Here is a 25,540-nt window from a genome sequence, read left to right as displayed (position 1 = left end):
AAACACTGGGCTAAAGGTGAATATATCCCATTAATTAGGAACCAGTGACTCATGATGGGAGGCCATTAGATGACACAGTGATGTCCCAGATTGCAAATGTTCGGTCCACAAAATGGCCGCCTTCCACTACTAGTAGGCAAAACTTCACCTTTCAATAAAAAAATAAATGTGACAATTCCCCTTTAAAATATAACACAGTGATGGGAGGAATAAAGAAACCAGGAGGAGTCTCAGTTTAATGTTCCTGCAGTGAAAATATTTATTCAATAAGGTGTTTCCATCGGTATTCAGGTACAACGTCAGTAAAAGTCCTGGATTTCATCTACGATCATAGTAATACAAAAACAACAATAATAATTATTATTGATAGTCCAGAATTTAATCCAAGTTTACACAAGAAAACTGAAAATACAGACTTTGGCCACATAACCACAGCTGGCTAAGACAGAATAGGAATGCTCCAGGTTAAGAGGAATTATTTCTCATATCTCTCTCTCTATATATATATATATATAATTCTATTAATTACTTCTTATAAACCTTACTAAATCAAGTGCAAAGTAGACTTTTTGTGTGGTTTTTATTTTTATTTTCTTTTATGTACAACACAAAGGACTCACACAGGACAATGTGAGGGGACAAAATGGAGGACTTGGCTGTGGAGGATGTGAAGGTCCATACAAAAGGACATTTGTGGTAATATCGAGTACGTGGTTTATAAGCGTAGGGCAGTGGTAGGAAACCATCGCCTCTCAGCCTGTGCTGAAGCTGCGTATCCGAGTAAGCTGGCAGGGCATGCTGGGATATGTAGTTTCACCACATGCAGAGAGCTGTGCATTGCCCCAGCAGGCTGTACTAATGGAGTGTGGAGCCATCTTGTGCGACAGATGAAGGAGGAGCAATCAAGCAAAGGGGAATTAGGATACAGATACCTGGGATTGCTAAAACCAGCATGTGCACACAGCAGTCATAAAATGCTTCTATAGAACAGGCCTGGCCAACCTGTGGCTCTCCAGCTGTTGTAAAACTACAAGTCCCATCATGCTTTGCCACAGCTTTGCTATTAGGGAATGCTATAACTGTGGCAGGGCATGCTGGGATGTGTAGTTTCACAACATCTGGAGAGCCACAGGTTGGCCAGACCTGCTATAGAATATTACAGGTGCGAGTCCTTTGTCTCTTCTTCCCCTGGATCACGCAGACAAATGTCAGTCTAGAGACAGTAGACTGCCCAGAGTACGGACAGACGAGCGTCACCACCAGGACAGTACTCTGGATTTGCATGAGGTATAGATTACACTGGAGAACTCATGCAAATTAGCACATGAACTAACATACATCACACATACACGATGACACATATACGCTGGTGGTGCGCTCTGCTGGAGGAAGTGTAACTACCGCTGCACTTCCCTCTTCAAAACAAGTGTCAGCAAACGTGTACACCTTCAGACGGCTCCAGCTTACTGGTCTGAAAACGGCCTACTGCAACTTTTACGTAATGCTCTGCTCTATCTGCCCGGCTTCCTTCTCTTGCTTTTTCAGTCATGTAATTATATCATCAGGCGTAGTGGAGAACCGTTATTGGTCTGGGATAAAGCAGCCTTGTGTGGTTTTCCTGTGCCATGCAAATAAACAACACTGCCTAGTGATTTAAAAGCATGGCTACCCAGCACAGAAGGAGAGGACATTACAGAAGCGTGTTTAGTAAATGTTGCTTAGGGGCATGGACAAGCCAGTAAACGAAGTCATCAGCGGGTAGAAAGCGGTCTGCGTACACTTGCCAGACACATGACACAGAGACAGCGTCCTGGCTACACATTTGCGACCAGTCCCAGACATGGAGGGGATAGCACACGGATAGTATTTCCTAGTAGCTTCGGTGACATCACAGTGCTCAGTCAGGATACCGCTGCCTGTGCGTCGTCGGAGCCAACGCAGGACAAGCAGAAGCCAGTTGCAATGATCCCAGTTATTATAGATAGCAGGAAGGTTCCAATTGGCCAGGCCTAGATGCACAAAGCATTCATTCCATTCAGAGTACAGTCCTAAAGCCCAATCTATCTACCAGAGTCCAGAGGGCGTACCCAGGTTGCATTTCTCATAGAGAGACGGACATTGGTACAATGACGCAAGGTGCACAGTACTTTAGTATCTCAATCAAAGGGAACTGGAGTGCCAGGTAAACTTCATATACTGAAAAGCCCGATTAAGAACCCATGGGGCCCTTGCTAAGATACTAGTCTGGGGGCCACATCTCCACACATAAGAACAGAGTAGAACAATACAGGACATCCGTGCCCATTGCACCTTAGCCGGGAGACTGGGCTGAGTACACGGAATAACATACAGCCCCCTGGGACCACAGAGGAGGGACAGCCTGACCACTGCATAGAATTGTGTAGCGATAGACACAAATACATATTGGTTAATAAGAAGGGAGTGCATAGTGTGGCACTGGAGTGTTAATATAAAAGTACAGCGGATTATTGCAGGGTAAAGAAGGATCGGAGTTTCTCTGCTCCAATGAGATGCATACCTGCTGCACACACATGGAAGCAGATTTACCACCGTACAGATCTGTGCATTAAGATCTCACAGTGCATCAACACTGTGCCCCAATATGATACAATGGGGGTGTAGGGGGGCGCCACATTCCCCTTTCCTAACCATACCGCAACCGGACGCCAGTACAAAAACAGCAGAAAGAGGACCAGACGTCAAACACAAAAAAAAGCACTTTCAAAAGGGTCACTCGCACAACGTATATAGACAGTACCCGCACCCCAACCACCAAGAGGTGCTCGGACATAACGCTCATTTATCTCTGGACACACAGCTTGTTAATTAATATAATCAACAAAGCTACAGCAGGGCAGCAGGAGAAGCCGCTACATTTGCTATGGCGGATTTAAAAATATTAGCCAATATCACAGGTAGTTTTCAAGCTGCACAGCGACAACAGGTTAATTTAGTACATTTCTGTAAGTGCAAGTGGGCCTCGGAGCCGAGAGGGCGAGGAGCGCGTTCCCAGGATCCTCTGCAACACGACTGCGATGCGCAGAACGTCTCAGTTTCTGCATCGGCCGGATGCTAGATCCTGATGGACTGTGGATGAGGACAGTTGTCAGGGCAGTGACGTTATACAGATGTGTCCAACCGTCCTTCATCTCCGCCATCAGAAGTACAGGGCCGGCTCGCTGCGGAAATCCGTGTGAGAGCTGCTGTCGGCCGGGGTGAGCTGGAGGAGAAAGGAATTAAAAAAAAAAAAAAAAAAGTTTTAGAAACTTTATCGGACATCATTCATCTGTTACACTGAGACATAGACTATTAAATCTACCCCCAGGTCTCATGCCTGTTCACCTGGAAGGACCCTCGTGGCAAAAATATCTAATTAATACACGTTTAAATAATTAATCCCACATTTTTTATTTTTTTATTTCTTTAACTAGGATTTTCAGCAAAATTTAAGCATGCCTCATTTTTTCTTAGCAGTCTTCCTTAAAATTATCTCCTTTTTAAAATCTCTCTGGAGGGCAGACAAGTGTGGCTGTCAGGCACATGTACAGTACACTCACAGCTTTCAACGTCATGTAATGGCTGAGGAGGGAGTAGTAAGCGGGACGGGGGTTATTTTTACAGTGCGCTGAGCAGACCGAGCTCAGAGGGGCATTCCAAAGCCTCACCGCTCAGTACATCATGTGCCAGGTGACTGTTGTTGCTATGGTGATCATGAGATACCGCAGAATAAAAAAAATCATTAATACCCATATTTTATTTTTTATAGCCTGCCACACCTCATTTCTCCATGGGATAAATGCTTTAGACCTTATGAAAACACAGACTTAAAAACTTTCAAACAAGGAGGAGGAAAGAGAAGGGTCTTTGTACTTACCATGTCCTCGCTGTCTGTACAGCGGACTGTGGGCGATAAGCCCCCCTGAGGCTGCTCATCCTGCCATTTACTATACTCCAAGGAGTGTTTGGGGGTGTAATTGGATAGACCTGGAGAAAACAAAAAAAGTACAATCTCTCAAGAACATGCATAATAAATATCAGTATACCAATATATTTATCTAAGCAACCTGCTGCTCTTCACATCGTGGGGAACTACAAATCCCAGCAGAGGCACTGTATACTATAGATTTCCTAAATCAGCACAAAAAACATTAGGATAGGCACCAGAAGCTTGGGTAGTGCCAAGTGCAGCACGAGGCAGCCCAGCAGCAAACTCCACTAGCCAAACTTCACCCGGCTAAAGGGAACCACACAGCCGGTAGCTCGCCGGACAGATGGAGAACACAGATTTGGCCGTGGGCTTGAATGACCCTCCTTCTGGAGCACATCAGGTCATTTAGGGATCTGTCTAAACATCTGGATTTTCAGGGCAGACTGCATATACCACTGTGTGGTCATAAGGGAATGGATTTTTAATCAGTGATCATCTATTGGACGATATTCCTGGGCTCCCCGTTGCAACTAAGCACGTTTCACTCCAGAACTGCCTGTGCCACCAAACAGGCCCCCTATAAAGATAAATAAAGATAAATAAAGACATAAAGATGCTCCTTGATTTACACCTATGTTGTTGAAGGTGTCGCCTGCGTCACTATCTGGGGTTCATCACATATTAATCTCTATAGTGCAAAGATAAGAAAAATTCCACTCAAAGTCTAAAGAGATAGTGACCTAAAACCACAACAGGCTGCAGAAACAGACCAGGAGCATTTTCCTGCATAATGGGAACAAATGCCTGGGATAATACACACCTATACAGATACGTCACCACCTTGTGGTACAGGACACGGTTGAGCTGCGCGTACTATGTGGAAGAAAGATCATGGGGGGGAAATTAATCAAACGGTCCTGGCGAAATGCTGGTGCAGTCCTTTGGGGCTGGCCAGGTCTGTGCAAATACAATGCAGAGAGACACGAGTGTACATAACAGGAAATGTGTTTTGCCAGCGATCCCATATGCATCCTGCTTGGGACGCCACTTGGTAACCAGGAAATTACGTTTTGTTTTTTTATTATTTACTTTTACACAGATACGATCCACAGACATAATGGGCCTGATCAATGGGTGGACGCCGTGGTGATGGCGCACGTAAATGGTCGCACAGCGCATGAGGCACAGAGGTGCCTTGTGCCTCAGCGAGGTCAGGAGATCCAAGGGAATTGATGGGACGGCCTTATGTGACAGAATATTGCTTCAGCCATAAAACAGCAGCCATCGCGGTGCGGAGGGGACCTATGCCACTGGATAATAAGCCAGCTGGGATCACATCACGGCGCAGGAGCGCCAAACTCCTGACCGTTCCTGTGCTGACGCAGTCACTTGGCAGCAAGTGAAAGATTTACCGACGCTGAGGAACTTTGCTCCGCAGTCTGAGAACTTGGTTCTGGCTATATGAGAATCCAGTGTTCAGCGTCACCAGCAGCTCCTGGCCGGCCAGGCTGCCTCAGCAGCCAGTTAGCGCTGGATGCCAGCGAGTCACCCATTTGTAAATAATAGGAACCCGATCAGTAATTAAAGGTTTCCTCCACGCCTGGGTGAACGTGACCCGTCCCTCAGCAGTGTGGACAAACGTAATGTACCTAAACATGACAAAGACATCTCACAACGTCAGCCTCCACAGAGTAATACAAGTTACATAACGCTTCACTTAGTCACAGCAAACAATGTGCAAGCTCCCTCCTGTCCGTTCCCTGTCAGTGACCTGGGAGGCTGGCACGGCGTGTACAGACAGGATGTATGCTGGCACACCAGGCGTAAGGACACGCTGTGTGCTCGCACTAATATACTACCCTATAGCAGGGCTTTACAATAACATTCTTAGTGATAAATGTCTAATCTACTCACGGCTCTCCAGCTGTTGTGGAACAAGTCCCACCATACTCTGTCCCAAAAGAGCGTGGAGCATATTACATATACAGAGTACATATATTATGTATTTTTCAGCTTTTAAAAAGGTATAGGACGTAATAGATTTACGTCCCCTGCGTATGTCCTATTCTCACTTCCTCACATGGTCTATAACCCTGACCTATAATATACGCTTCCTCCGGCCTAGGTACCTCACACGGCCTGTAACCCTGACCTGTAATGTACACCATCTCCAGCCTAGGTACCTCACACGGCCTGTAACCCTGATCTGTAATGTATGCTTTCTCCGGCCTAGGTACCTCACACGGCCTGTAACCCTGACCTATAATATACGCTTTCTCCGGCCTAGGTACCTTACACGTCCTGTAACCCTGACCTGTAATGTACACCATCTCCAGCCTAGGTACCTCACACGGCCTGTAACCCTGACCTGTAATGTATGCTTTTTCTGGCCTAGGTACCTCACACAGCCTGTAACCCTAGCCACTAATGTATGCTTTCTTCGGCCTAGGTACCTCACACGGCCTGTAACCCTGACCTGTAATGTATGCTTTCTCCGGCCTAGGTACCTCACACAGCCTGTAACCCTGACTTGTAATTTACGCCATCTCCAACCTAGGTACCTCACACGGCCTGTAACCCTGACCTGTAATGTATGCTTTCTCCGGCCTAGGTACCTCACACGGCCTGTAACCCTGACCTATAATATACGCTTTCTCTGGCCTAGGTACCTTACACAGCCTGTAACCCTGACCTATAATATACGCTTTCTCCGGCCTAGGTACCTTACACAGCCTGTAACCCTGACCTATAATATACGCTTTCTCCGGCCTAGGTACCTTACACAGCCTGTAACCCTGACCTATAATATACGCTTTCTCCGGCCTAGGTACCTTACACAGCCTGTAACCCTGACCTGTAATGTATGCTTTTTCTGGCCTAGGTACCTCACACAGCCTGTAACCCTGACCTGTAATGTATGCTTTCTCCAGCCTAGGTACCTCACACGGCCTGTAACCCTGACCTGTAATGTATGCTTTTTCTGGCCTAGGTACCTCACACAGCCTGTAACCCTGACCTGTAATGTATGCTTTCTCCGGCCTAGGTACCTCACACGGCCTGTAACCCTAGCCACTAATGTACGCTTTCTCCGGCCTAGGTACCTCACCCGGCCTGTAACCCAGACCTGTAATGTATGCTTTCTCCAGCCTAGGTACCTCACACAGCCTGTAACCCTGACCTCTAATGTACACCATCTCCGGCCTATGCATAAAAGCTCAAGCCCCCCCCCCACCAACTGCTTATCCGTTACCTACTTGGCTGTTGTACAGCAAACCGAAGACAAATTCCTAGTATACGCAACTATACCTGGCCAATAAAGCGGATTCCGTTTCTCAAACACATTTCCTAAACAAATTTCAGTCCTCTCTGCTCATTTTGGAAACGTATTTTCCCTATTAATCTTCTGCGCTGACCACGGTTACTGTTATAATCCATTAGGTGTCCTTATAAATCCCTTTCACAATAACATAACTGTCCACGGGACAAAGGCTCTTCCGCCTCTCTCATTTTATGTAAATCTACAAGGAGACTCGCTTCTATTTAACTGTGAAATAACGGTGATCGGGGATTCTTGCCCTCATTTCCACAGCAGTAAAACAGTGTGTATATGTGGAACATATCGCCAGGTTCCCACCTACAAAATCTACATTCTATGCTGCGGACAATACAGTCTATTTGCCATGTTTCCATGTTTTGTCGCATCTTTGATTATCCATAGCGGCTGCCACAACACAGGAGAAATGGCATCTGGATAATGCGTTTTTGTTTCACGGCGTCTGCCCCTCCTTTGAAAAAACTTTGTAGAACCAGAGAGCAGGTGCAGTCCCGTCCGAGGAAGACAGGACCGGCCTGTTCATGTATACAGATGGATATGTTAGGTGGTGTTTTATAGACACCTCCGCAGCACTCCCTCACACACACCTTGCAGCACTATGTGTGTGGGAGGAAACGGCACAGATTGGTCACGTTAAGCAATAAAAGCCTTTGTGCACCGGGGTCACATGTTCCTAAACACAGGACAGCGGTAACCTGCCGTCATCTATTATATTTGGGGAGGGGTCCCACCTCCCTCCTACAGAGACCTGACAGACGATGCTCTGAGCCGAGTGTTACCGATACACACGGCACATGCTGGCAAGGAAGGATTTGGGGTATTACCGGAAGTTGGAGACACTGGGGTGAGATTCCTCTGCCGCAATCAGAGCTACACAGAAGGTTTACTCCAGAGGTAGGAGAATATGCACCCTTATCGCAACACTGATCAGCGGTAGAATAATACAGTCCGTGCATTAAGTTCAGTGGAAACGTGGCTCGGACCCTGGAGTGCCCTGATGGGCTGCGCGACCAGATCTGTGGTGTGCAAGTGCGCGGATCCCCCCCCCCCCTTTTGCTTCCAGGGTGCGCAGTTTCAGCACAAGCCTGGGAGGGTTTGACCTCTGACCTGGAGGAAGCTACGGCTTTGCGCAGTCCCTTTCCCCAGCCTTTAATGCTGCTCAGATGGCCACCCCTCCTACCATAAAATACCACCGCCCGCGCCATCGGTGGCCCTTTGTGGACATTCAGAAGGGCCGACTGAGCGATATGCCCGATAGGTTATTCCGAATCGACCCAAAACGACATATCTGGTTGATATTGGGCCTATGTTTTTACCTGGTTTAAGAGCAAAGGCCAAGAGCTTTACACAAGGTAGTATGGCGATATTTTTACCAAAATACGCGCACAGCATAACATCCAGGGGACCAGCTAGACAAGGTAGAAGCAGACGCGTGTCCCGTGGGAGGAGCTAGCGCACACATGGGCTAGTGAAGCAACACTGACACGATCAGCACAGAACTCTGGGGTCTCACCCGAGTTTGCAGAGTTGGCCCGCAGGCTGTTGCTCGCCCCACCGCCGCTCACAAATGAAGGCCGCGGGAGAAAGACAGCAGCCGGCTTATCTTCATCCTCCGATTCCGAGCCGGACGACTCCTCCTCTTCCCCGATCTCTTCAGCCAGCGAGTTTTCGGACGGGTACTCGAACATGGTGTGGATGTTCTGCTCATTAAAGGAGATCTTCATCTGCCGGAGAGAAAGAGATGAGCGTCAGCCATGCATGTAACATAGAATAACAGTACAGTGTCCTTATACACATCAAATGATCACTCAATCAATGAAGATCTAAAATATTCACACCATTAACACAGAGGGGGGTAATTCCACTCAGAAAGGCATGTCACAACCACAACGATTACCAAATTTTCCCCCTAGATCAACATCAGTACAGTGTAGGGCGGGGATTCCTAAACTCCGTCCTAAAGGCAACCTAACAGTCCAGGTTTCAAGGATAGCCATGGTTGATCACAGATGGTAAAATCAAATTGATTCATACTGGCCTACCTTGCTGCCTCCTCCTCCGGGTAGAGGCAACGCTGTAGACACATGGGGGAATGGCTGGCGGTAAGATGGGCTGTCTGGGTGCGTGACTGACAGGGAAGTGGGCAGTCCAGGGGCGCGGCATCACGATCGAGTCATCATTGCTCTGTCACCGCCATACAGTGCCGAGAAAATAGGCACTGTTTAACAGGGGGGGGGGGGGGGGCGGAGCTACGATGACACGATTCAGCGCAATTCGAGTCATCGGATCTCCTCAGACCGCCCACTTGTTCCCTGCCGAGGGGGAGGGGCTGCAGGGAAAGCGGGAGACTTGTCCACTTTTCCGGGGGGCCAAGTATGAATTGACTGGGGAAATAATTAGTCACCTGTGCTCAAACATGGATATCCTTAAAACCTGGACTGTTTTGGAACCACTTGTGTGTGTAACAAAATGTGTCATATACTTTAGAATCTGCATCAAAACAGCCATCAGTCTTCCACCGCCTGCAGTTCCAGCTGCAACAAACCAGACTAGCTTTCCCTTTGACCATCTCCTAATGACGGCACCTGGGACAAAGGTCAGACTCGGAATGCGCCTCAGAGCGGAACAGGAGCCTTCAGACATACGCTGTTACCAGTCACGTCTCACCCTATAACTAGATCCAGGGGTATTTCTGTTACCCCGGGTTTTATATTCTGAGCAGAGAAAGGCACAGATATACGGGATACACACTAGGCCCCAGTCTGCTAAACAAGAGTTGGCGGTGCTACGGGAGGTCTCGGCGCTACATGGTCACGGTTCGTGTCCCCCGCCTAGGGCAGCCAGTGTTTTATAGCGATAATACCAGGTCACTAAATCAGCGGGCGTCTCGCACTTTTGTGCTGCACGCAGCAGATAGCGCAGGGGGCAGCCGACCCTGGACCGGAGACCGGTTATCAGCCTGCAGCAGCCAGTGCGCTCTACAATAGGAAGATAGACAGTGATTTAACGTCCCCTGTCAGGGGACATCAGTCACAGGGGCCTCTGGGCTACGCTAATGCAGAAACACAACAACACGTGACAGGCGACACCCAAGGATACAGGCGATAGTGGCTCAGCTGGGGCTGCAGTTTATAAAACGACAAAGATTACATGCACTACTCGATAGGAAAAGCCCTTCAGTGCGTTATCTCCTCACCTAACGCCCCTATAGGCATAAAACCATAATACGGGATAAACAGGTTTTTCTTTGCCCTAAGGAACAGCGAAGAGAGGGTATAATATAGTATATTGGCAGTCACATAATAAAAAGTCTTATATGACTGAGTCACAGCTAGTACGGAGAGAAGCCGGTGGGTGGGTGTGGGGGGGGAGGGGAGGGGGGGGGGGTTCTGTGCCAGCAGCCGGCCAAGGATTACCACAGACTGGTGCAATAAATAGCCACCATATCCCATTTATGTAATCTGCTGCTGCCGGTCATCCTGATTAGGGGATTACACGTTACCTTTGTGTGTGACCGCTCAGGCATTGCACAGCTCTTCAGGAAACGTAAAGCAAAATAGATGGACAGAAACCGGATACCAAGTCCGAAATACACGCTACAGAGCTCCATCCACAAATACACCTGCAAACATTCCCATTATTGACCATGTAATCTACATCGTGTTCTGCTAAATTTGCCACCCAGCCCAGCTGTTGTTCTCTGGTATCAAGGCTACGGACAGGAAGTCTGCTCTGCATGAGGTAAATATCCTCCCCCAACTTTACATCTTCAGGTCTGATGATGCAATGACGCCATTTATACGCGACTTTATAAACTGCAACACAAAACGTCTGCTCTGAATCAGTGCTGGGCTCTGGCAGCCCAAGGATTGCACAATAACATTACAATAGGTCTGAATGGAGAGCCCCGAGTGATCACACCCAGTAGCTGCCGCCCCACCCAAACCACATCAGGGCGAGAAATGACGGCAATTTTCCACATATTACATAATGAAGGCCGTGGGTGTAATATGACAGCGGTGTCCTCAGACTTAGGCGTGTGTAAGTATGTATTATGAATATGGGGCAACACAGTAGCACAGTGGTTAGCACAGCTACCTCACAGCACCGGGGCCTTGGGCTCCATTCGCGTTGCTTAGTGTTCAGGTTGAAGAGTTACCCTGGTCACACAATGACCATGTACTGTACACCAGGGGTAGCCAACATGTGGCACTACAGCTGCTGTGAGACTACACATCCCAGCATGCCCTGCCACAGTTCTGCTATTAGGGTGTGTTATAACTGTGGCAGGGCCTGCTGGGATGTGTGGTTCCACAGCAGCCGAAGGGCACCTGTTAAATACCCCTGGTGTACACCGTCAGGTGCGGTCATCTTTCGGCCGATTAGTTCCTGGGAAACATCTGAGTGATCCAGTTAGAAATTCCTTTCCGCCTGAAGATCCAGAACAGGGGTCTCCAAGCGTCACTGGAATTGTAGATTTAGGCAGGCCAGATACTGCAAGATCTGGAAATGAGACACTGGGGTATGGAGGAGGAAACCAAACTGCCACCTAAGGGGATCTTCTTCAGGTGTTCTGCTAAGATAAGCAGCACATCTGTGACCTTTCCCTGCTTGGTGACAGGTGATTGAACAGCCGCCTTTGTCCACCGTTCCGCTTATTCTATTTATATTAGGCAACAGGTACGGACTGCCCCACCTGCATCCCATTCACTCTACCTGCAGCAGTGCCTCGGGTACATGTGTGTGTGTGTGTGTGTGTGTGTGTTGTAGGATTTACATGACCCTCTATGCACCGCTACATCCAGCCAAGTAACAGTCTAAATAAACTGCAAGATCTGGAAATGAGACACTGGGGTATGGAGGAGGAAACCAAACTGCCACCTAAGGGGACGATTCTACCAATGTGCCCCCTATAGGGGTGTGAACCGGGGGAACCAACCACTGGTCCCAATTCCCCGCACATCCCGACCAGCAACAGAGGTGACCCTGGAAAACCGTGTGCATGAACCACCCTAAGGACTCGCTCAGTGCTGCAATAAGAGTCTTACTAGGGTATTCAATTATCCGCAAATTCGCGGCAATTTTTCGCGGCAATCGGGTGAAAATTGCAGCGAAAATGCTCCGTTTTTCGACCTATTTAATTCCAAACGGGTTTCACGTGAAAATTCTTGCAGTGAAAAGTGCAGGTGAAAATGGGGAAATCAGCCTGTACCCCAAAAAATGCTAAACTAACATAGGAAAACAGAAGAGAAGTGTGTTAGAGATCACATTAGAGAGTTTTTGGGGACTTAAATTGTGTGAAATGGCTGTTATATGCATTTTTTTAAAAATGCAAAAAAATGATAGAAAGCAAGTTTTTTTGAGCAAAATAAATGCTCTCATTAAATTTGGGGTACATGAAAATGGGTATAAGTATATATTTTGGTCATTTTAGGGTACTTAAAAAAAAAAGTGGAAACAGACCGATTACTCCCATCTGCAAGCCTAAAAACACCTGTCCCACTCATAAAGCACCCCAATATACCTGTCCCATACATTGAACCCCAATTTCCATCACTTTGTACTTTTTCACCCCAAAAATGACATGTCATTATTGGCCAATTAAAAATAATTAAAAACCTCAACGTGCCTAATTAGTCATTAAGGGGGGTGTCCCAGGAGTTCTGTACCATATCCAAACATTTTTACCTTAAAATAGTGACTTTTCCCAACTTTTCACCTGCTTCAGAGAAGGTGAAGTGAAATTAGTGAAAAAATGATCACCGATAAATTTTCCAGGAAAATTGAATAGGCTGTAAATGCGTTTCGCGGGAAAAGTCCGTTTTATCGCGCGAAAAGTCTGTTATCGCTGCTAATTGAATATACCCCTTACTGCGCATATGCGCAACTTGAGACCGGATTCAGAGTTACGCGGACCTTCCCCATACAGCCCCCCACATGCACACAGGCAGATCGCGGCGTGCAGGCATAATCAACCTATCAATACATCCGACGTGTTGCTACATGGATCCTGAAATATGTAATCTACCAGAAATAGAATTTGCACCTATGTAAAGCGGAAGTTCCGGAGCCTGATAATGATCGTCCCCTCTCTGTCCTTTGAGTTCCATGTGTAGAAGCGTAAAGTTGTATACATATGAAGATGCTTGGAACACAAAATACGATGTGGCTTCAGTCGTGCCAAAATAGCCCCTCTCAGAAAGTCAGGTCCCGGGCGCCAATGCAGCGCAGAGCGTCTTCCACGCACATTATGTGCGTCTTATTTGTAGAAATAAAACTGGGAGCAACAAAAAACTACATTGCTAGATTACACTGGTCAATTTGATGTGCGACACTTGTACACCCGTGTGCGACTGAGCCAGAATCTATGCAAAAAGGACTCCGTGCAGCAGCCGTCGCTGCGCCAAGTTCCACGTGTATAAGATGCAAAGTGTAAAGAAAAAGTAGAGTACGCTACAGCACTCGGGAGCGTCTCATTCACGACGTATTGATGCTAAGTGTATCAAGACATCTGCACAGGTGAGGAAACACAAATGCGTATAAGCAGTCTACCCCCCTCCTCCCCCCCGACCCAACACACAATCTCAAACTCGCCACGCATTCTTCAATACAGGGTCCTTGAGCAATGTAGCCCCCACTGCACAGCAAAAGGTTGCGGACGATGCCACAGGCTTCCAACCAGAGCTGCATAAAAAGCACTTGCTTGCAGAGGAAAATGACCTGAACTCCTCTATATACCAGGCCAAGAGAAACAAAAAAAAGGTCCGGCTGTACCACAATCCTCCGCCTTTAGCAAACTTTCCAGCGGAGATAAGCCGGAGTGGTTGCAGCAGGTAAGAGAAGGTGTCGGCCGGGTCACCAGATACGATACACAGAACGCAGATTATAGGAATGTTTACCAGCCTCCCCCAGCCCGGGCAGCCTGGCAGAGACCTGATTCAAGATTACCCGGCAGCCTGGCAGAGGTGTCTAGCGACCACGGGCTCGGGCCCTTGGCAGCCTAATTTCTCCTAGAGCAGTGAATCTTGGCACTCCAGCCGTTGTTGAACTACACATCCCAGCATGCCCTGCTACAGTTTTGGTATTTGGCCATGCTAAAACTGTAGCAGGGCATGCTGGGATGTGTAGTTCAACAACAGCTAGAGTGAAAAGGTTCCCCCATCACTGTCCTACAGCCAGATACTTTTTTAGGTGATCTTTAAAGCTAGCTGTGCGAAAACCTAGATTCTCCCCAATAATCTGTTTTATGCTGGAAGTGGCTTTCTGGCGTTCAGAATAAAAACTATTTATAATGTAAGAATTCGGGGGCAATTCAACTGCAAGGCGCAGTATACAGTACTCCCGGCACTGCAGGAAAAAAAAAAAACATTTTTGTGCCACCTCTGTGCGAGCAAAAGAAAATCCGCGAAGTGAATGGCGTTCCGGAACGCATTTCGCAACCTTAATGAATCGACCCCTAAGTGTACATAGCACACGGGTGTTGGAAAATCAACTGCAACTAAACACAGCCCAAAACAAACTTAGTAGCTCGAAACTTTCAAGTTCCCCAATGCCGGAGATAATTCTCCTCTCTGCCGCTAACAAACAATGGTCCCATAGCAACAGTCACCGCAGAGCCATAACCACAGGCTACAGGGAAATCTGTGCCAGAATACGGCAGCGATCAAACATGGATATAGTGTAACTGCACAGGATTATACAGGAAGCATTGCTGGGGGGGGGGGACTGGGCTACACAGCGTACACAAGCCCTGAAGCATGTATAAATAGGATTTTACTTACCGGTAAATCTATTTCTCGTAGTCCGTAGAGGATGCTGGGACTCCGTAAGGACCATGGGGAATAGACGGGCTCCGCAGGAGATAGGGCACTTTAAGAAAGCTTTGGACTCTGGGTGTGCACTGGCTCCTCCCTCTATGCCCCTCCTCCAGACCTCAGTTAGGGAAACTGTGCCCAGAGGAGATGGACAGTACAAGGAAGGATTTTTGTAAATCTAAGGGCGAGATTCATACCAGCCACACCAATCACACCGTATAACTTGTGGTAAACTACCCAGTTAACAGTAAAAACAACAAGATAGCCACGGTTCCACCGAAAACTATAACATAACCCTTATGTAAGCAATAACTATATACAAGTCATGCAGAAGAAGCCGCACTTGGGACGGGCACCCAGCATCCTCTACGGACTAAGAGAAATAGATTTACCGGTAAGTAAAATCTTATTTTCCCTAACGTCCTTGAGGATGCTGGGACTCCGTAAGGACCATGGGGATTATACCAAAGCTCCCAAACGGGCGGGAGAGTGCGGATGACTCTGCAGCACCGATTGAGCAAACAGGAGGTCCTCCTCAGCCAGGGTATCAAACTTATAGAACTTTGCAAAGGTGTTTGTCCCCGACCAAGTAGCTGCTCGGCACAACTGTAATGCCGAGACCCCTCGGGCAGCCGCCCAAGAAGAGCCCACTTTCCTAGTGGAGTGGACCTTAACCGATTTCGGTTACTGCAATCCTGCCGTAGAATGAGCCTGCTGAATCGTGTTACAGATCCAGCGAGCAATAGTCTGCTTTGAAGCAGGAGCGCCAACCTTGTTGGCCGCATACAGAACGAACAAAGCTTCAGTCTTCCTGATTCTAGCCGTTCTGGTCACATAAATCTTCAAAGCCCTGACTACATCCAGGGACTCGGAATCCAAGTCCCGTGTAGCCACAGGCACGACAATAGGTTGATTCACAAGAAAAGATGAGACCACTTTTGGCAGAAAGTGAGGGCGAGTCCTCAACTCTGCCCTATCCACGTGAAAAACCAAGTATGGGCTTTTATGTGATAAAGCCACCAATTCTGAAACACGTCTTGCCGAAGCGAACGCCAACAACATGACCACTTTCCACGTGAGGTATTTCAACTCCACAGTTTTGAGTGGTTCAAACCAAGGTGACTTGAGGAAACGTAACCTGGTCCTGGGAGACAGTGTGATCCTTTGATTCATTTGTAAATGGGACCCGGACCACTTGTCCAAGAGGTCCCATTGAAAAGTCCTCGCATGGAACCTGCCAAAAGGGATGGCCTCGTAGGAAGCCACCATCTTCCCCAGGACCCGCGTGCAATGATGCAATGATGCACTGAAACCTTTTTTGGTTTTAATAGGTTCCTGACCATGGCTATGAGTTCCTGAACCTTTTCGATCGGAAGAAAAACCTTTTTCTGGTCTGTGTCTAGAATCAGCCCCAAAAAGGTCAGACGCGTTGTAGGGACTAGCTGGGACTTCGGTATATTGAGAATCCAGCCGTGTATCTGCAACGTCTTCATGGACAGAGACACGCTGTCCAGCAACCTCTCCCGAGATCTCGCCTTTATGAGGAGATCGTCCAAGTATGGGATAATTGTGACCCCCTGCCTGCGCAGGAGCACCATCATTTCCGCCATTACCTTGGTGAAAATACTCGGGGCCGTGGAAAGCCCAAACGGCAACGTCCGAAATTGGTAGCGACAGTCCTGCATTGCAAATCTCAGGAACGCCTGATGCGGGGAAAATATCGGAACATGAAGGTAAGCATCCTTTATGTCCAGGGACACCATCCAATCCCCCCCACTCCAGGCTGGCGATGACCGCCCTGAGTGATTCCATTTTGAACTTGAACCTCTTCAAGTACAGGTTCAGAGATTTCAGGTTTAAAATGGGTCTGACCAAACCGTCCGTTTTCGGGACCACAAACAGGGTTGAGTAATATCCCTCTCCTTGCTGGAGATGAGGAACTGTGACAATCACCTGTTGAATATACAATTTTTGGATTGCTGCCAACACTAGCTCCCTCTCTGACAGGGAAGCCGGCAGAGCCGATTTGAAAAATCGTCGAGGAGGCAAGTCTTCGAATTCCAGCCTGTATCCCTGAGAAACAATCTCTAATGCCCAGGGATCCACCTGCGAGTGAACCCAGACGTGGCTGAAAAATCGAAGACGAGCCCCCACCAGATCTGCCTCCCCTCGGAAAGCCCCAGCGTCATGCGGTGGACTTTGCAGACGCAGGGGAGGACTTCTGCTCTTGGGAACTAGCTGTGTGCAGCTTTTTTCCCCTGCCTTTCCCTGTGGCAACAAAGGATGAGCCATGTACCTTCTTGTTTTTATTGGAACGAAAGGACTGCATTTGATAATGAGGTGCCTTTTTTGTATGCTGCGGGGGGACATAAGGTAAGAAATTCGACTTACCAGCCGTAGCCGTAGAGACAAGATCCGAGAGGCCGTCTCCAAACAACTCCTCCCCTTTGTAAGGCAAGGACTCCATATGCCGCTTTGAATCGGCATCTCCCGTCCACTGTCGGGTCCACAAGAGCCGCCTGGCAGAAATAGACATAGCATTTATTCTGGAACTTAATAAACAAAAGTCTCTCTGAGCATCCCTCATATACAAGGCAGCATCTCTGATATGCTCTATGGTTAATTGAATGGCGTCCCTATCTAAGGTGTCAATTTCCGTAGATAAGGAATCTGCCCATGCCACAACCGCACTACAAACCCAGGCCGACGCCATAGCCGGTCGAGCAATAGTACCGGAATGATTGTAAATGTGCTTTAAGGTAATTTCCTGCCTGCGATCAGCAGGTTCCTTGAGGGAAGCAGTATCCTGAGAAGGCAGTGCCACCTTTTTGGACAAACGTGTCAGCGCCTTGTCAACTTTTGGCGAAGATTCCTAGCGTATCCCATCAGTTTGTGGAAAAGGATACGCCATGAGAATCCTTTTGGGAACTTGTGGTCTCCTATCCGGAGATTCCCAAGCCTTTTCGCACAAGTCACTTAATTCAAATGAGGATGGAAAAGTGACTTCAGGCTTTTTCCCTTTATACATGTGTACCCTCGTGTCAGGGACAGGGGGTTCCTCAGTAATATGCAAAACCTCTTTAATGGCAATAATCATGTACCGTATACCCTTAGCCACCTTTGGCTGTAATTTTGCATCTTCATAGTCGACACTAGAGTCAGTATCTGTGTCGGTATCTGTGTCATCGATCTGGGATATGGTGCGCTTCTGAGACCCCGAAGGACCTGGCGCCCCAGGGACAGGCATGGACTGGCTACCTGACTGATCCCTAGCTTCTGCCTTGTCTAATCTTTTATGCAATAGATTGACATTTGCATTCAAGACATTCAGCATATCCACCCATTCCGGTGTCGGCGTTGCCGACGGCGACCTGACATTCAAGTACTCCCCCTCCACATTAAGCGAGCCTTCCTCGTCAAACATGTCGACACATGCGTACCGACACACTTCACACACACACAGGGAACCCCTTTCCTGAAGACAGTATCCCTGTCAAGGCCCTTTGGAGAGACAGAGAGAGAGTATACCAGCACACACCCCAGCGCAATAACCCTGGAGACCAACACAAATTGTTTTTCCCCAGCAGCGCTGTATAATATGATATCCGCCAATTATGTGCCCCCCCCCCCCTCTCTTTTAAGCACCCTTTCACCGTGTGTAAGCAGGGGAGAGTCCGGGGAGCTTCTCAGCAGTGCTGTGAAGAGAAAATGGCGCTGGTGAGTGCTGAGGGAGAAGCCCCGCCCCCTCGGCGGCGGGCTTCTGTCCCGCTCAAACTTAGTAAAATATGGTGGGGGCTCTTATATATACACATGTACAGAGCCCACCTGTACAGGTATATAGTCTTTTTGCCATGCAGAGGTTTATATTGCCACCCAGGGCGCCCCCCCCTGCGCCCTTACAGTGACCGGAGTATGTAAGGTGTATATGGGAGCAATGACGCACAGCTGCAGTGCTGTGCGTTACCTCAGTGAAGCTGAAGGCTTCTGCCGCCTGACGACTTCTGTCTTCTGTACTTCTAGCTCTGTGAGAACGGCGGCGCGGCTCCGGGGGTGGACGCCCAGTAAGAACCTGCGTTCACCCCCTCTGGAGCTAATGGTGTCCAGTAGCCGAGGAAGCAGAGCCTATCTTTGACAAGAAGGTCTGCTCCTCTCTCCGCAGTCCCTCGATGCAGGGAGCCTGTTGCCAGCAGTGCTCCCTGTGAAAAAGTAGTAAAAAGTAGAAGAAAAAAAAATCCAAACAAAAATGCTTCTAGGCAGAGAACTCTGGAGAGCTCTCTACAGTGCACCCATCTTGCTCTGGGCACAGTGTAAAACTGAGGTCTGGAAGAGGGGCATAGAGGGAGGAGCCAGTGCACACCCAGAGTCCAAAGCTTTCTTAAAGTGCCCTATCTCCTGCGGAGCCCGTCTATTCCCCATGGTCCTTACGGAGTCCCAGCATCCTCAAGGACGTTAGAGAAATGCAGTCACAGCAAATTGTTACTCATTGCCCCCATCAGCCAACCATGTGTGATGAACGGAAGAGACAGCAGATCTTCGATCCTAAATCCATGGCGCTAAATCCTTAATGGGTTCAACGTTGAGATCTGACCCGACAAAGCAGCACATGTTGTCTTAAGACAGAAGCATGACTGCCTCACAACGCTGAGGTCTTGGGTTCGATTACCACCAAAGTCTGTGTGGAGTTTATATGTGCTCTCCACGTTTGAGTGGGGGTTTTCTTTGGGTGCTCCAGTTTCCTCCCACAGTGTAACAGCAGCCAGACTCAGTAATGTCTGCTGCCGCGATAACAATTCTATACGCCGCAGGTCACGCCTCCTGTGTAAACGCAACCCCCAGCCACTGGACAGATGCACTGCAACAGATTCCACAAACTAGCCCATTGCTCGGTCACCTCAACACTCACTTACGCTCCTGCCGGAGCGCAGGATGTCCCCCTGGTACCTGGACGACTGTGTAACCATTCACAGGTGCTTTGCAGCCTTTGGATGAATACATGTGTATACCCTGACATCCTTTGTGCATGTACAATGGTACATAGTGAATGGCAAGTAATGACGCAGCAGGGAGTTAAATAAAGATCCATGTGAATGACGGGAGGCTTAGGTGTTATATACACACAGGTGTTGCTCAGCCCGACACTGACTCACAGTAAGACAATGCGCCCTTTGCGGGTGAAGGTGACAGAGCCCGGGCTTCTGAGGCTAAATATAGAAAGTGATAGAGAGCCAGCTGGTCTAGTTGGGGGCTGGTCCCTAGTGGGCTCTTACAAAATGGCCGATGAGTCATTAACTAATTAATATAGCGCACACATATTCCGCAGTACTTTACAATCACATCAGTCCTTGCCACAGCTGAGCTTACAATCTCTATCCAGAATCACATAGCAAGACACACACACACGGGTTAATTTTTAATTAAGCTACCAGTATGTTGTTAGGAGTGTGGGAGTCAACTGGAGAACCCGTGAGAAACCCGCACAAATATGGGAGAACATACAAACCTCACACAGATAGGGGGCTTGGTCGGAACTCACGATCTCAGTGCTGTGATGCAGTAATACTAACCACACCACCACCGGGCTGCCCAGTACTTTTAGTTGAGGAAAAGCCAAGAGCCAGAGGTGGTAGCGGCTGTACCGTGAGGGAATTTACCTGGAAGAGACTACATACAGGACGGAGCTAAGGATCAGAGGGAATGAGGTTAGCAGGAATGAATGCGGGCTGACCAGATGGGCCATGTGGTTCTTATCTGCTGCCAGACGCTGCGTTTCCTTTGTTTGTCATTACAAGGGCAGTCGCCAAACAAGAGTTCATGTAAAACACTTCTGTCCCAGCACTGATTACCGAGCGCACGTCACCATTAAATATTTACCTATACACAATACACACCTAGGTGGGAGGGGCCAACGTCTGTCGCATCAGCAGGTGGCAGCGTGATCTACAGGGAACAGACACAAAAGGTGCCTTGGAGCATCTACACACTTAGCCAAGCGGCCTGTAGCTGCTGATTATCTGGATGCTAGGAGCAACTGTATGCAAAAACTAGACTTGGTACATAGAACAAAAGAAGTGGTACTAAGCACCAGTTCATACATTAAAAAAACAAAAGAAGTGGTGCTATGCACCTGCCCTATACAGATCAAATGAAGTGGCACTATGCCTTGTCTATTTATACACAGAGAACAAAATAAGTAGTACTATGCACTTGTCCTTCTATATGACACGAGATGTTGTACTATTTACCTGTCCACATATACAAATGGAGAAGTGGCACTAAGCACCTGATTTTATTTATTTATATATATATATATATATATATATATATATATATATATATATATATATATTGGTATATAGAATAAGAGAAGTGGCACTTTGAACCTGCTCTTATATACAGATCAAGAAAAGCGGCACTATGCACCTGTCCTTATATACAGATCACGAGAAGTGGTAGTATGCACTTTTCTATGTATACACATAACAAAATAAGTGGTACTATGCCCTTTCCTTATATATGGACATGAGATGTTGTACTATGTACCTGTCCACATATTCAGATCAAGAGAAGTGGCACTAAGCACCTGTCCATATATACAGAACAAGAGAAGTTACACTATGCACTGGTCCTGATATACATAACAAGAGAAGTAGTACTATGCATCTGTCCTTACATACAGATCAAGAGAAGTGGTATTATGCACCTGTTTTTATAGACAGATCAAGAGAAGTGGTAGTATGAACTTGTCTATATATACACAGAACAAAATAAGTGGTACTAAGCACTTGTCCTTATATATGGATAAGAGAAGTCATACTATGTACCTGTCCACATATACAGATCAAGAGAAGTGGCACTAAGCACCTGCCCATAAATACACTTGGTATATAGAACAAGAGTAAAAGCAATGCAACGCATCTATCCTTATATATACAGATCAACAGAAGTGGTACTATGCACCCTTCCAAATGTATGGAACATGAGAAGTGGTACTAAGCACATGTATACGGAACAAGAAGTCTGAGAATTCTAACCAGCATATTCCGATTCCAGAGCAGTGGTACTTACACAGCTGCCCACAGAATACATCCTGGGAATTATTTCCAGCACATTCAAGAGAAGTGGCACTATGCATCAGTCCAAATCTACAGAAGAATTCAGAAAATTATAACCATCGCCACCAAAAGAGGTGGTACTATGCAACTGCTCGTATATATAGAGGTGGAGAAGACAGGGGGTAAATTTACTAAGTGGCGATAATTTATTAACTGTGGTGATAATAAAAGCAAAACACAGAGGAGCACGCTGAGAGCCGCTTCATAAATTTACTACTGAGAATAATATCCAATACGATCGAGAGAAGTGGTACTATGGTGGTCATTCAGAGTTGTTCGCTCGCTAGCAGTTTTTAGCAGCCGTGCAAATGCTATGCCGCCGCCCACTGGGAGTGTATTTTAGCTTAGCAGAAGTGCGAACGAAAGGATCGCAGAGCGGCGGCAAAGTTTTTTTGTGCAGTTTTAGAGTAGCTCAAAACCTACTCAGCGCTTGCGATCACTTCAGACTGTTCAGTTCCTATGTTGACGTCACAAACACGCCCAGCGTTCTCCCAGCCACGCTTGTGTTTTTCCTGGCACGCCTGCGTTTTTCAGAACACTCCCTGAAAACGGTCAGTTGACACCCAGAAACGGGCTTCATGTCAATCACTCTGCGGCCAGCAGTGCGACTGAAAAGCTTTGCTAGACCCTGTGTGAAACTACAACATTCGTTGTAATAGTACGTCGCGCGTGCAAATTGCGCCGCATACGCATAAGTGCAGTTTTTTTGTTTCATCGCTGCACAGCGAACGAATGCAGCTAGCGATCAACTCGGAATGACCACCTATGTACCTGTCCATACACAGAACAACAATTCAGAGATTTTTAAGCAGCTTATTAAAATGGTACGATGTATCTATCCATATATACATAGAGGGGGTGATTCAATTGCACCCTGTCACCCTATATTGCCCGCCATAGAAGGGGCAATTGCACAATTGTTGTTCCGGCACTGGGCGTCTGTTCCTTCTTCGCACTGGTTGCGCCCAAATAGACCAGGTTTGGCCGCATAAAGCAGCTATAACTGTCTAAATTATTGGGCGCAACAGAGAAAATGTGCGAAAAGCCGACCTTTTCCACTCCCCACCTCAGGAGGGGGCGATCAGAAATAGTTGGGCACCTGCGGCATTTGCACCCCAACAGAGAAACAAATCGAACTCCTCCGTCAGGCGCAGGGCGCCCAAAATACAACTTAATTCCCCGCCAGAGTAAAGAATTCAGAGAATTACAACCAGCATCGCCTGTTCAAGAGAAGAAGTAGTACTGTGCTGTTGCTTAGCATAAAAAACAATACAAACAAAACACACAAACAGGTGTATGATCAAGCAGAAAAAATATATGTTCCCAGCAAATCAGGATTTCCTAAAGGTGACTCACAGCCGTCATGCAATGTATGACACCAGCAGCAGCGGAAAACAGAGGGAGCCCGATGTAACCTAACAGGAAGGCAGCGCTCACACCGTATCTCAGAGGTTCTCAAACTCGGTCCTCGGGGGCACACACGGTGCATGTTTTGCAGGTAACCCAGCAGGTGCATAGGTGTATTAATTACTCACTGACACATTTTAAAAGGTCCACAGGTGGAGCTAATTATTTCACTTGCGATTCTATGAGGAGACCTGCAAAACATGCGCTGTGTGTGCCCCCGAGGACCGAGTTTGAGAACCTCTGCCGTATCTGATCCTGCTGGCATATAATAAATCAATAGAATATTTAAGCGTTTGGAACAATTATAAATCTTTAATTTAATTTATGCAATTAATAATAATAATAATAATAATAATAATAATAATAATAATAATAATAAGCTCAATGTTAAACGACCCCTAGTTTCTGGTTCTGCTAGAGACGCAGATTCTGCCCCAGGTTCCGTGTGACAGTCCATAGGCGCAGCGAATGCAGCCATTTTGTGGCTGGATCCAATATTCAGGAAAATGCAACAGACAGGACGTCACAGAGACACAAATAGCCGTGACGACACAGACCCTCAGGGGTCTATTTACTAAGCATTGGATGGAGATACAGTACCAGCCAATCAGCTCCTATCTGCCATGCCACAGGCTGTGTTTGAAAAATGACAGTTAGGAGCTGATTGGCTGCTACATTATCACCGTCGACTTAGGGGATCATTCCGAGTTGATCGTAGCTGTGCTGAATTTAGCACAGCTATGATCAGGCACTCAGACATGCGGGAGGGCGGGGGGACGCCCAGCACAGGGCTAGTCCGCCCCGCACGTCAGTGCCCCCCCCCCCCCCCCCCCCCAGAAATGCAAAAGCATCGCACAGCGGCGATGCTTTTGCATTTGAGGAGTAACTCCCGGCCAGCGCAGCTCCTGCAGCTCTTCGCTGCCCGGGTCGCAGCGGCTGCGTGTGACGTCACGCAGCCCGCCCACCCAACGGTCCGGCCACGCCTGCATTGGACGGACCGCGCCGCCGTCCAGCCCCCTCCCGCCCAGCGACCGCCTCTGCCTGTCAATCAGGCAGAGGCGATCGCAAGGGAACAACGGCCTTTGGCCGTCCAGCACGCACTGCGGAGCATGCGCAGATCCGACCCGATCGCTGCGGTAAACTGCAGCAAGCGTTTGGGTCGGAATGACCCTCTTTAATCTCCTTCTAATGCTTAGTAAATAGACACCTCAGTTCTCCAGAATTAGCGCAGCAGGTTGCACACACAATGCGACACTGCCGTAAGCGCAGGCCCAAAATGGCCTCAGATCCAAAACGTTATTTCCTTTGTTAAACTGATTTCGCTCCTCCTCAGCAGCAATCCTGCACCCCCCACCCCACCTGACAGGCACCATGTGGTAAATTATTGAGCAGGAATCCCATCTCATTACAGGGCCTGCGTCTGGTGGAATGACCTTTCACCCCAGCTTATCAATTATTCCTGGCCGGTCTGCAAATGAAACCCGGTGTGCAGCACTTTATCTGGCTGCCAGGAGATGCTGAAAGTGAGAGGAACAGGGGATCCACACAGCGGTGTCACTTCCGAGACCTGACTGCGCCATACTGAGCATTACAGGTGGTCTTTGCGTTAACCCTTCATATATACCTGACCTTGTATAGGTGAGGCGCGGGGGAGGGAAGGACAACTTAAACGTTGCAAATTCCAAGCAGAAGCCTGCAATTTTAAAAGCCCAAAAGCGGTCAAACAATCCTATTAAGACATAAGGGACTGTAGCACAATATACGCTGCACAAACTGGCGTAATACTCGCTCAGCAAAAGCCTCATAGGGGCCTATTTTATCTTTTTCTACCTATATAAAACTCATTCAGCATAATTTGTTACTTGTCTGCAATTATTCACATCATTGCGGGCTGCGACACGTTGCGCCGCAATGGCCGACAGCA

At 47.8% G+C, this 25,540-nt stretch overlaps 1 protein-coding gene across 1 annotated transcript in view; it reads right to left on the bottom strand.

The window, feature by feature from the left end:
* Positions 1 to 234: 234 nt before the first annotated feature.
* The window catches only part of TPRN (taperin), a 50,732-nt gene continuing 25,426 nt past the window's right edge, over positions 235 to 25,540 (bottom strand). Inside the window, exons 2-4 of the mRNA XM_063936152.1 lie at positions 8,797 to 9,007; positions 3,896 to 4,005; positions 235 to 3,241 (exon numbers count right to left, since the gene is read on the bottom strand). Coding sequence (XP_063792222.1) covers positions 3,179 to 3,241; positions 3,896 to 4,005; positions 8,797 to 9,007 — 384 coding nt within the window. The 3' untranslated portion in view covers positions 235 to 3,178. The remainder of the gene's footprint in view (positions 3,242 to 3,895; positions 4,006 to 8,796; positions 9,008 to 25,540) is intronic.

The sequence above is a fragment of the Pseudophryne corroboree genome, chromosome 8 (genome assembly GCF_028390025.1).
Source record: "Pseudophryne corroboree isolate aPseCor3 chromosome 8, aPseCor3.hap2, whole genome shotgun sequence".
NCBI classification, from domain to species: Eukaryota; Metazoa; Chordata; class Amphibia; order Anura; family Myobatrachidae; genus Pseudophryne; species Pseudophryne corroboree.
Note: the sequence above shows the minus strand (reverse complement) of the source record. Positions and strands in the feature narration are given on the sequence as shown.